General features: G+C 40.6%; 1 protein-coding gene across 1 annotated transcript; it reads right to left on the reverse strand.

The window, feature by feature from the left end:
• Positions 1 to 4: 4 nt before the first annotated feature.
• On the reverse strand, positions 5 to 10319 carry smyd2a (SET and MYND domain containing 2a). The gene is made up of 12 exons (XM_070834817.1): positions 10065 to 10319; positions 8575 to 8638; positions 7703 to 7813; positions 6804 to 6864; positions 5794 to 5921; positions 4874 to 4941; positions 4446 to 4548; positions 4217 to 4327; positions 3893 to 4013; positions 3581 to 3755; positions 3057 to 3165; positions 5 to 2779 (listed from the first exon to the last, which is right to left on the reverse strand). Exons 1-12 carry the CDS (start codon positions 10235 to 10237, stop codon positions 2696 to 2698), a joined length of 1308 nt encoding a protein of 435 aa, XP_070690918.1. The 5' UTR covers positions 10238 to 10319; the 3' UTR covers positions 5 to 2695.
• Between the last annotated feature and the right edge of the window lie 2971 nt (positions 10320 to 13290).

A 13290-nucleotide genomic window follows, 5' to 3' on the forward strand; every position in this document is an offset into this window, starting at 1 on the left:
CATTTATTGAGTTCCACTGACATGGTACAGAAAGAATCTGAGGCTCAGAGTTTAATTATGCATTCCAACAGAATAACATAGTAAGTAACAAGAAAAAGTAAAGTTCACTACAGAAACGGTGGGAAACATCATCCAGGTGGCCTTTCATCTGGTCTTATACGTGCAGCATGAACATTGATTTTACCGTTTTATCCCTTGTGCCACAGGCTTTGTCTTTCATGTCATCACAGAAAAAACAAAAACAAATCATATGCATTTCCTTCCAAGTCTGGCCAGGAATTAAACAAAGCGTTCCATTCTGGCAAACAGAAGGTTTAGATGTTTTTGGCTTGTGCAAACCTGCCAACAAAACCTGTTTTCATTGTGTCTTCCCTTTGTAAAAATATACACATAAATACATGTAGAACAGAGTTGCTGATTGGTGCTTTTGGATTACCTAAGCAAAGCTGTAAGGCGGGCACCATCCAGATGCATTTTGTAGGTGATAGAAAGAGTCACCTGTGTAGGAGCTGCTACAAATATAACCACAGCCAACTCTCAGTAATGGGCTATCTCTAACCCTCAGTAACCCCCATTCATGCGGTGCATAAAACTGCATCAGTAGTAAACAAGAGGGAGAAGCTACAGGCATGAAAAAAATGCAGGAATCCATTCTCTGACTTTTTGCACAGCGTGAATACTGCAAACAGGCCAACTGTCCACTGACAGAAACTGATAAAAAAGACACAAAATGTGCTTATAGCTTTGCCATTTTGACATCATGTTGTCACAAAAGTTGTATACAATTTAAAAGGCCCAAGTGATGATCTTTCCATTGCCTTATCTTTCAGTAAAGCTTCCTTCACACACTGCATGCTCAGTCTTCAGATCTAAAACAGCAGCAACAGACAGTAAGTCCAGTCGCCTTCACCATGTTTCTACATGATGGTTTAGTCAAACCTGCAGCAAAGAAAAAAAATTATGTTTACAGCCTGTAACTGTGCCTCCTACTTGATTTTGGAGTTGAGGTAATTTCAAACCATTACACACAGGAAACTCTTCCAGCATTTCTAACCAACTTTGTTGTTGACATGATTTCATTAATCACAACATATTGTACCACTGACAGATTTTAAGAGTTTTGAGTACCCATTCCTGCTGAAGGAGATGCTTGCCTAAAAAGTTGCCATGTTGGTAAAATTTCTATATATAACGGTTTGAATAATCTCAGTCTATTTAGCTAACACGAGTGCAAAAATTAACTTTGCACTAAAAAAGAGATCAAAGGGAAATGCATTCCCCTTTTAAAGAAATATTTCCTGTTAAAAATGAAAGGCGTATGAGGAGGACGATATCCCCCCACACTTTATCCAACAGGTATATCCTACCAAGTTCTACAGTATGTTGGTAATCTGCCCACTGCTGCTTAGGTGATTTTATACTCAGGGTAATGACAATCTGGATTCATGCTGCTTGTGAAAAAGCAATAAAAGGGTATAATAATGCATCTCTTGACAAAAGGCAACAAAAGCTACAGTGTTGCGCCTTTATTCCTGAGAGCAATGGGGCTCTGATCCAGGCTCACTGGTCAGCTCATAGTACCAATGTCTTCACTCTGACTTCAGAGGCAAACTGGTCTCAGACCAGCACCCCTGTTTAAGGATAGAGTGAATAGAGAATAAAAGCTGGTTCTTTGTCAGTTAAACCCGTGGCCCTTTTGGTCAACAAGCCTCATATGGAAAAAACAAAACACACATACAAACACAAAACATGAACAGTAAAACATGCAAGACTTTTTCTGGTTCTTTAAAACAAGCAAAACATACTGTAAAATAGTCCAATAAAAACACTGGGTACTCTCTCAGGAATAGTTCTTTGCATTCTCTTCTCCGCTGCTACAGAGTACCTGATGCATGGTCAGTCATCATTTTTTCACAGTTTAAACAAGAATCAACGAAGCCAGAAACTCTGTTGCTGATTATGTGATAGAATCAAAATGCATGGTCTGTGAATAAGTAGTAATGCCCTCCGGAACAACTATTCACCAGTTTGTACAGAAGCCCAAATCATTGTACTACTGCTCTGGAGCAAAGCTGTGCAGAATAAACTGCCAAAGACTTAAACAATGATGAAATAGGCTGTTGATGGGGCTCCAAAACACAGTGAAGGATTTTGCTCATTAGGGACAAATAAAGAAAAGAAAAGAAAAGGGTAAACTTTCACATCAGAGAATTGAGCCTAATCAGCCGTCATGTCTAAGCTTTGTTTCTTGCTGCCTTTCTTAAAGGCAACTTTAAAAGGCAATAATTAAGTTTTTCTTTTTTCCACTGATCCATTTTTAAGTTACAGTATAAGTGACAAATGGGTTTAATGAGCTCCAGCACACAGAAAACAAGATTTCAAAAAGAAGTTCCAAGGTTAAAACTGAAAGTATTTCAGATGCTTTTCTCATTCTAAACATTTTATCTTTCACCTCCTGGTCTGGCAGGTAATGGGCAGCTGCAGACACAAAAGATGATCATGCTCAGCCAGAATATGTTGATGATAGACATGAAAATAGAAACCCTGCCTAAAAGAGGCATGAGGAGAGGGCAACAGAAAACAGAGGTATAGGATGCATGACATGCAGTCGTGACGTATATTTTTGTTGCTTTAGAGAGGTTCCCCAATCCAGTGCCTCTCTTAAAATCTTTCTGCTCCTCCTGCTGCACCTCATTTACTTCTGCTCCTCGATTTCTCGTTTGACTTCTGCTACATAATGGTGATCTTTCCCATGAGCCACCTCCATGATGGCAACGGCCTGAAAAGAGACGGAAGAAAAATGTTTGATGTGCTCAGCTCCCAACACATTTTGACTGCATAAGATATGGGAATGAATGGCCATCAGGTTATTCTGTGGATCAAGCACTTTATTCTTTTAACTTTAGTTATTCTGACTGCAGTTGCCTTTTACAGCTCACTTATCTTCTACTAAAATTTCAGTCCTTACTCTTCTCCATCTTTGGAGCCCACAGAATTTTCTATCTTCCCTTTGCCACGTAATGAAACACCACCAGATGAAATCTCTGTAAATGTACCTTCTTCAGAGCTTTGACTCCTTGTTTCTTCTTCTCCAGCCCAAAATACAGACGTCCCAGTTTCAGATACATAGAGGCCACGTTCAGAGAGTAAGCAGGGTAGTGGACACTGAGGACGGAATATAATTCATGAATAAAGCGAAACCGTGAACATGAGAGGAAACAAGATGTAATCTATAATTAATGTTACATTTGGTTTGGTTGTAGTGCGACAAAAGTTCACATCACACTGCAGGAGTACAACAGCAAAAGATAAATAAAAGATAAAGTAGTGTGGCTGAATGTTGTATACCGGAAGGAAAATATGTTTAGCATTATCAAGCTTGAGAGTGCACAAAAGGAACACAATATAAAATGCTGTTGTGCATATATTCTAGGTGAGGCAGACCGCCAGCCACGACTTTTTACAGGGCTTTATATTCCACCTCTGTACCATATGGTGCTGCTGTATAAGTGATTGACTTACAGGGATCTACTGTGACTACATTACTGCCTCCCTGCAGATCCCCAACAGTTCAACTTACCTATATGGCAGAATGATCTTCTCTCCGTATCGCATGGCTCCATCCCAGTCCTGCATGTAGAGGCAGACACCCATGGCCTGATACATCATGTGCAGCATGTAGACGTTGGTGTCTGCAAATATCGCTCCCATCTTCTCTAGACTAAGCTCACACATCTCCAGCAGCTCACTGGGGGGTGCCAGAGAGTCAAGGAATAATGTGGACAGAGACAGAGGAGGAGGCTGGGGAGTGAAAGGCTGTCATTGATAAAGATAGAAGACAAACTGACAGACTGAGAGGGTTAAATCAGCCATAAACTGAAGAAAAGGATATTCTTGTAGTGTTTGGCTCTCCTGAACTCCTCAATGACATTCTTGGCGTAACGGACCATGGATTGGATTTCCGCTGGCTCTGGTGGAGAACTCAGCTTCCTGATCTCCATTTTTTCTTTGTCCTAGGAGATGGAAAGAAATAACATAGGAAACAAATGTACGATAACATACGACTGAGCCTTTTATCATACAACGCTCTCATACGTTGATGGTGAGAATTGGTACGTAAACACAAGCTGTAATCTACATTTATTTGCCACATTCACACCTACATTATACACATCAAAGATCAAAAGTTTATGAAGAGAGACAAAAGCAATGGTACCTTAGACTTGGTGCTGCACTCAGTACACTGGCATGTGAAGAAGTAGGAATCCAGCAGCCTCTCTCTCCTGTCCTCTGTAGGATAGAGCAGGTCTATGTAACTGTTGAAGATCTACAGAGAGAGGGGGGGAGGAGATAAGTAAAGACAAAAAAAAAACAAACATCCTTTTTTATCAAAATAACGACTGTAATTAGATTCTGCATTTCTTCAGGATTGTATGTTCACTTACCTCTTCTCCAGGGTTTATCTCTTTAACAGCTCTGACCTCAGCCACGGTGCCTTTATAAGTCACTATGACATTAGGACTACAGCTGTGATTCATCAGTGCTACACTGGAGGGAAGAGAGAGAGAATCACAAAAGGTTGAAAAGATGCCTGTGGATACAGAATGACGTTGGGACAACATGATGGTTCATGTATGCTACATTGACAAAAAAAGAAGACTAAAATAACGAGACAAATCCGAAGCAGCAGGGAAACAGACTGAAAACAAAATTGCAAAAAAACAGCTTGACAGGTTAAAGGAAGGGCACTGAGGAGGAGATGTATTTTATTTGTAACTGTTGACAAATACTCTCATTACCAATATTATCAGCAGAGTGAAACACGCTGATAAATGGATGGACTGTTGATGATGTGATAACATGAAGTACTTACTCAGGAAAAACAGCTGATCCCAGATGGGAGAGTTCCTCATCCTCTATGGTAAAACCATTACAGTTAACCTGGAGACACAAAGAAAAAAAAAAAAACAAGAGAGGAGGAGGGACAGAGCACGGAAGACAGAAAGAAAGACATAAACAAACAGGTGGAGACGGAGACAGAAAACAGCAGGGTGAGTAATATGATAGTATAGCTGGAATCACCCTCTACTAACTTGTAGTCTAGCACCCGCCACCCACAGGGGAGGAAATCCGGTAGTGGAGATTAAATGTGGCTGTGAGATACGAAGCCAAAAAGGCCGTTGGTGTAGCGTGGAGAAAAAGGAGACGGCAGCACTGACAGATCACATTGCTACAGAGCTGTAGAGATAAACTGACGGGACTAGTAGGCGTGTGTGATACGGATCCCGGTTTCCCCTCTACATGTGCTCCAGTGTGTAACTGCCAACACAGACCACGAAAGGTCAGTGCTTGTTAATGTGGGAGCCAAAACCTGTAAGTAAACACACCAAGCCCACTATCCTGGATCCTCCCATGAATCCTGGATCTTCTAGGAGTGTCGGAAACTAAAATCAATGAGGTGTCTAGGAAAAGCACCTCTTTAAAAGATCCAGGCACTGTGGATACACCTGCTCAATTGTGAAAAGCTTTTGCTTAGTTGTAGTGCTAAGAGGAGTAAAAGCATCGACTGTTTAGGTAGATGCAGAGCCACAGCTCCGCATTAGGGATTGTATGTAGGAACTAATTCCTGTAAGAAGCTATTATCGTTTTTAGCAATACAAGACTGATCTATTCATTATTATGATTAAGCATCCAGTTTTACCACTATACAGAGTGAGTCTAAAGCCAACCAAAGAAACCTGGAACATCCCATGATCCAAATAAGCTTTGGGGAGAAGTGTCATCTGAGGTTACCTGTGCAAAGAGCTCAGTGAGGGCGTGATCGTTGGGGAGGTCACTGATGTGTCTGGAGTAGAAATGGTGCAGCGCTGCTATGTCTGTCTGGTTCATCTCCTCCTTCTCACTGTCCATCTTATCTAAATCTGGGAAACGCAATGAAAAAAACAGAGACAGATAAGACACCAAAGAAAGAAGAGAATAAACAAAAAGTCAAACAACATACATTGTATTCTGTTTTCTGAATTGAGACTCGATCACATGGCTCCTTAGTGGAACCATTCAGAGTTAGTAAAGTGTAGGATCTGCTGTCGCTATAGGCCATGTGTCATTGCCAGTCACACAGGCACAGTCTGGTGGCAGCAGCTGGCCAATGATTTGCTTTGTGTGCACGAGAGACAGGTGTGAAGGTTAATTCTGTGACAATCCTCTGATGACACATCTGAGCCTGCAACAACAGCTCAGACTAAATGATTATACCAAACGGAGCTGGGAAAACCGTCGGTGGGTGCTCAGATAGAACACCGTCTTGTTTTTTGTGTTTTTACAAATAAACATGTTTATCAATTTGTAAAGTGTATGATTAGGACAACTACATTTTTATACAGCCTGAATACTTTAGAGTTAGTCATCTAAAAAGAACAAAAAAAAAAAAGAAAAATACTGTAAAAATTAGCATCTACAAGCCTCTCAGTATAATCAGTCTCACAGCAGAGGGTTAAGTACCTTGCTCAAGGGCATGGTGGCAGTAGTGTGGGTTTTTTTTTTAAAAAAGGGGAGAGAACATGAAATTACTGCACCCAGAAGCTTGGGATTTAAGTCCCAGTGCTCTGCAGACTTGGAGTGAATGAAAGAGACAGAACCAGGACTGGAGGCTACAGCACAGGATATTAATAGACACACAGCTACAACTGCAGAGACACAGAAAGATCACACACACACTGCGCCATGTAACTAAAAGTGCACGCAAATGTAACTAAATGCTCATGTATTCTCTCTCACTCTCTCACACACACACACCAACTTACGGGATTCAAACTCTTTGAGCAGTAGCAGCTTTTCTGAAGGGGTGCGCTCTGTTGTGACTCTCTGCAACACGACACACATTTGAGACCCATAAGATCATTTTATTCAAAATAAAATGCACAAGACATTAAAACACTAGAACACACATAGAACACAAGTACAGCAGCTGCTAAGCACAACTGGGCGACAGGAGCAACTGGTTTCAGGAACTTTGGTGTTCAATGGGACCGACTCCAGTTAAATTTACAACACAATAACGCTATTTTAACAATGCAAGAGTATAGTTTACTTTGATTTAATTGTTTCTGTTAGGTGGCTCATGATGCCACTCAGACCAACTGAACTGCAATAAAGGAATAGGAGAGAAATGACACCCACGATACTCCTGTGACACCACTCATGCAAAAGGTATACAGATGAAACGGAGAGCAGTTTATTCACTGCGTCGCTGCTCCAGTGAAGGCAGGCATTCATTTTATTTGACTGTTTATCTTCCTCAAAGTTTGTTTAAAGGTCCTAAACTTTGAATCGACTTTCCATTCACATTCTCACAAGGCTCCTCCTCCGAGAGCCATCGGCTCTCAAACACAGGCTGGTCGTTAGAGTCTTCCTTGCATTTGTGCTGGCAGGAAAATCACTGTTGTGACCAATAACATTACTAATGATGTAAGAAATAAAAGGCTGTTTTTCTTCAGTCTAATTTTGATTTCAGTTTAAAATGTGTTTTATTACATTTTTGTAAAAAATTAGAAGCAAATGTTTCACGTCTTTCCCTAAATTTCAGATATTCTGTAATAAGCATCTTCTCTCCGTTTGCTTACTTTTCTCTTGCTGTTTATGTTTGCTGTCAATAAAAAGACGTCTCTGAATACTGAAACACTTCTTATTCTTATTACTTTACCTGTTTCATGATGAGTCTAGCCACCAGTCTGACGGTCTCTGATGGACACCAGTTTTCCCCATACGCACACATAGCTACACACTCCACCTTATGCATGGACCAATCACCTCTCTGCAGAAATATGAACACATACACACAGAAAAAGAGAGATATGATAACAGTGACTAATCCTCTATTACTATAGTAAGTAGTGCCATTTAGCAGAAAACGTGAAATGACAACTTCAAAACACAAACAGAGAGGGACAAAGAGCAGGAAGGTGAGAGTAAGAGATAATTAAAGCAACTTGGAGGATGATAAATGATTTTATTATCATCATCATAAATCATCAGTCAAAGCACTTGTAGCCCAGTCTCTTGCTATCTCTCACAGACAAGAAAACTCCTCGATTTTACTGCAGTGCACCAAGAGTGTTTTGTGCCATGAAAGTAAAACGAGACAGAGGCGGAGGGAGGACAGACTGAATCGTCATAGCAACAACAGCGCGAGCATGTGCTCTCTCAATCTTTTGCTGGAGCTCTGCTGAAATGTTTCTCGGTGTGTGGTCCAGGGTCCCACGGAGGGTCACGAGAACAAAAAATAACTCCCTTTAATTCACTCTGTGGTGGTACTGGTGAAGCAAAAGGATCATCTTTGGCACACAAATGTCACACTGATTAACTTCTGACAATATCCAAAAACAGAGAACCAAAACAGAAAGCAAGCAAATGAAGACTAAAACAGGGCAACATATTTCTATAGAAATGACTGTTAGCAGTAATACATTCACTGTAAGTTCCTTTAGTTATTTGTGGAAACTAGCACACGCTCATACATAAAAGCTGCAAGCTCTCCACGACAATGTATAAAAAGGAAGCACAAAGCACTCTTACCTGACAGTCGACATTGCAGTAGTAGGCCTGCTTACATTTGCCACACTTAAAAAGGTCTTCTCTCCTGTAATGACATGAAAACACACACAAGTTACTCCACCATAGCTGTGACAAATGGACAAGTGTGACTTTACATTGTGTACAACTTCATCTGAGGAGTGACCTTTATCTGCTGCACTTCAGTGGGTGGACATGGAATCAAATAAAAGAGATTTACTAACAGCTAGTTGTAATATGATACCGTTTTATTCTCCTTTTCTGACTAATAGTGAATGAGTCTTTCAGGTTTTTTTGCCCTGTAAGAAAAGGTGGGACACACAAATCCACATCACGTAAGCTCAAACAACAACAGAAGTTATTTAGCTGTGATTCTATTCAGATACCTTATTTATTTAATTCATACACACATTAACATTTGGAGAGCTTCTGACTGTATATTAGCAAAGGCACACACACACACACACCCCCAATGCACACATGCACCCCTGGCCTTCTCATCTCTTGGGACACATGGACGACTATATTTAGCACCTTAACCTTTTACTGCTCCACAAACCTTAACAGCAGCTTCGGTAGGACACTTGTGTGTGTGTGAAAGTGAGTGTGTGAGTGTGCGTGAGGGAGACAGTTGTTTTAACTCTACAGAGTCTCATAAAGAGAGTCAGTGCATGAGATCTCAACAAGACAGGTAGGCAGACTAGAGGGCTGAACCTTGAAAAAAAAGGGCCAGTGCCCTTTTAACTCTCTTTAGGTTTTGACACAGTATGCCTACACACACCTACACATGTCAGTAAACTAGGAAAGTTGTAGGCTGGCCTTTCTAACCACCGCACATCATATTGGTGCAAGAATTGGCTCACCAAACTACCAGCAAATGACTCAAAATCCTGTTCTTAATCTGTCCTAATGATAAAGAAGTGAAGCTTTAAACCTGTAAATATAGAGACAGACTCTGGTGTCACAGGCACTGCAGGATTTCTGTCTCCTGGCTGGTTTTTAAGTGCATAAAGCAGATGCAGGATTTGTAAGGATGAACACTTTGAGGAACAGACAGTGCCTTCATGTGAAAGCAGAAATGTCACACAGTGACACAGAGAAAAGACCCAAGTATGTTATTTAAAAGGATGAGCAGCCTGTTTAAGATTATGTACTGGCACTATATAGGTGAAGACTACAGGAAAGCATGCTCTTACATTTTGGCTTTAAAGAGCACCTCTAAGTGAATGCTGGCATCTCTTGCAGACTGTCCTGCCTCTGCAGTCTGTCTGTCAGGTGAGCTGCTTCCCCGCACTGACCCATTTAAGTCCGAACCAGCCACGTAGGTTTACGTCCAGAGGTTTTCTAGCTAACCTAGCTTAGGTGGAGGGGCTAGCCAGCGTCCGAGTGGACACGCTGCTCGCTTTGCTGCCTTTTAAACCACCAGCCTGAAGCTAAGAGCCACAGAGGTGCTTTAGCAGCAGCTCCTGGGAGAACTGTTAGAACAGTGTTACCTGGTGAAGCAGTGCTCACAGTGCGCTCCCCTCTCATTCACTGTCAACACGTAGGAGTAGGCAGGACAGGCGAACACCAGCTCACCCACCGCGAAGTGCCTCAGCGCCCGCAGGCCTCTGCCTCTCCCCGGGCTCAGGAACCTCTCCGTCCCCTCTATACCTTCGTTCGTCATGGTTTGTTCTGTTTACGGTTCTCCCGTCAGATGCCACCGAGCTCCACCTGTGTCTGCCGAGCAGCACCCTAATCAGCTCTGTGTGAGCTGCCTGCTTCTTCCTCTGCGCTGCTCTGGGCGTCCGCTGTGGCGCTCACCGCCCCCTGCTGGACAGGAGAGCGCACTGACGCGGCGCTGGTGCTGGGTGTAAAGAGGAGGATCTCACCTGCTCACTGCAGGTTCTCCACTTCTTCTCCACTACACTTCAGGGGGAAATCTTCTCACTTCACTGCATTTATTTGACTGCTTTAGTTACCTATCTCACATTTATGCTAGTTTTTAAATCATACGAAGAGCTCATGAAATATGCTATTATGATATAAATGAAACCACCCAACAGTATAGACAAGTACAGCTGAAATGATTAGTCGATTTACAAAAAATTAAGTGGCAGTTATTTTGATAATAATCTAGTCATTTTTAACACAAAAAAAACATTTCATGGTTCCAGTTTCCCAATTGTGAGAATTTGCTTTTAGTAATTGTAATTTATCTTTAACGATTTTGAATTTTGCACTATTGGTTGGACAAAACAAGCATTGTGAAGGTGTCACTTTGGGCTCTGCTTAATTGTGACCGCAATTCTCTCAATTGTTTTTTATTTTTTTATTTTTTACAAACTAACCAGCAGACTCATCCATAATAAAAATAATTATTAGTTGCAGTCCTAACAGTGAAAATGCAGCTTTTACATGAATGCCTCAGTAATAATAATCTAAAGATATAGGTCTAATCTATACTTGCATAAAGGTGATATTTTTCCACATTTGTACTTTTTTCCTTTTAATACTTTGAGTAAATTTTTTCGATTATTATATTGATATTTTCGTTGTTTAGCAGCCTCATGTTTTCACCTGTTTCTCCTTGCTCTAATACATGTTGTGTTTTATTCAGGGACAAAAAATTAACGGAGTACTTTTGCTCAAGTGCCGTACTTAAGTGCAATTTTAAACTGACTACTTATTTAAGTATTACCATTTTCTGCTACTTTGTGCTTCCCGTTCACCACAGCTCAGAAGCAAATCTTCTTCTTGTTACTCCACTGCAGTTATTTGATCATTTTAGTTACTTTACAGATTCAGATGAATAATACAATGTATAATCAATGAATGAAATATGATCGATTACTATAGGTTAAAATGAAATAAGAGGAAGGATAAGCAAGCAGGCGATATTTAAAGTAATCAAAATTAGCAATTGTACACATTAATGTATTACTCATTATAATCCACATTATTCTGAATAAAATTAGTACTTTTTGGTATTAATACTTTTGTATTTTTACTTAAGTAAAGTTTTGATTGCAGGACATTATTTCTACACTGTGATAATTCTACTATTAAATAATTAAAAGACCTGAGCACTTCCTCTACTGCTAATCTCATTGTTGTTTGATTGGCTAATTAAACATTTGGCCAAGAGACAACAGTCAACAGAAAATTATCATTTTTATCACTTGAACATTTACAGTGATGTTGACCAATGTGCATTGTCCCTGAATAATACATTTACAGCACATAGACATTGCTGTTGTACTACAGTGGCAAGAAAAGGTATGTGAACCTTTTGGAATTTCATGGTTTTCTGCATTACTTTGTCATAAAATGTGATCTGATCTTCATCTAAGTCAAGGGAATTGACTAATATAATGTGCCTAAAATAATAACACAAAAAAAATTCTGATCTTTCATGTCTTTATTGAACACACTCATTCAACATTCAAAGTGGTAGTGGAAAAAGTAAGTGAACCCTTGGAATTAATAACTGGTTGACCCCCCCTTGGCAGCAATAACCTCAACCAGGCGCTTCCTGTAGCTGTGGATCAATTTTAGCCCATTCTTCCTGGCAGAACTGCTTTAGCTCTGTCATATTCTGTGGACGTCTCATGTGTATGGCTCTCCTCAAGTCATTCTGTAGCATCTCTATTGGGTTGAGGTCTGGGCTCTGACTTCACTCCAAAAGGCGGATTTGGTTTTTCTGAAGCCATTCTGTTGTTTTGGGTCATTGTCCCGTTGCATTACCCAACTTCTACAGAGTTTCAGCTGATGTACAGACATTCTCACATTATCCTGAAGAATTTTTTGATACACTTGGGAATCCGTCTTCCCCTCAATGATTGCAAGCTGGCCAGGCCCTGATGCAGCAAAGCAGGCCAAATCATGATGTTTCCTCCACCATACTTTATGGTTGGGATGATGTTTTCATGATGATGCAGTGCCCTTTTTACGCCAGATGTAGTGCTGTGTGTTCTTTCCAAATAGTTCAATCTTAGTTTCATCAGTCCACAAAACATTTTGCCCATACCACTGTGGAGTGTCAATGTGCTCTTTTGCAAACTTCAGGCATGCAGCAATGGTCTTTTTAGTAAGCAGCGGCTTCAATGTTTTACGTACTGTAGACTCATGAAGACAGATGTTAGCCAGTTCCAATGATGCCTTCAAATCTTTGGCTGCCACTCAGGGTTGTTTCTTTACCTCATTGATGAGTCTTCGTTGTACTCTTGGGGTCATTTTGACTAGGCGCCCACTTCTTGGTAGAGTAGCCACGGTCCCAAAGTGTCTCCATTTGCAGATTGTTTGCCTAACTGTAGACTGGTGAATTTCTAGTCTTTGAAATCACTTTGTAACCCTTTCCAGCTTTATGTAAATCAACAATTCTTGATCCTAGATCCTCTGAAAGCTCTTTTTGGCGAGGCATGGCTCACATAAACGTATTCTTCTTGTGCGGAGCAAACTCAAAAAGTTTGAGTGGTTTTTATCAGTCAAAGTAGCTCTAGTCCACAACTCTTTTTCTTAACAAGACTCCAGGTATGCCAACACCTGAACTCAAGGGTTCACATACTTTTTCCACTAGCACTATGAGGGTTTTATGGTTGTTCTTAATAAAGACATGAAAGATCAGAATTCTTTTTTGTGTTATTATTTTAGGCACATTATATTAGTCAATACCCTTGACTTAGATGACGATCAGATCACATTTTATGACAAATGAATGCAGAAAACCGTGAAATTCCA

Source organism: Pempheris klunzingeri, chromosome 1, assembly GCF_042242105.1.
Source record: "Pempheris klunzingeri isolate RE-2024b chromosome 1, fPemKlu1.hap1, whole genome shotgun sequence".
Classification (NCBI taxonomy): Eukaryota; Metazoa; Chordata; class Actinopteri; order Acropomatiformes; family Pempheridae; genus Pempheris; species Pempheris klunzingeri.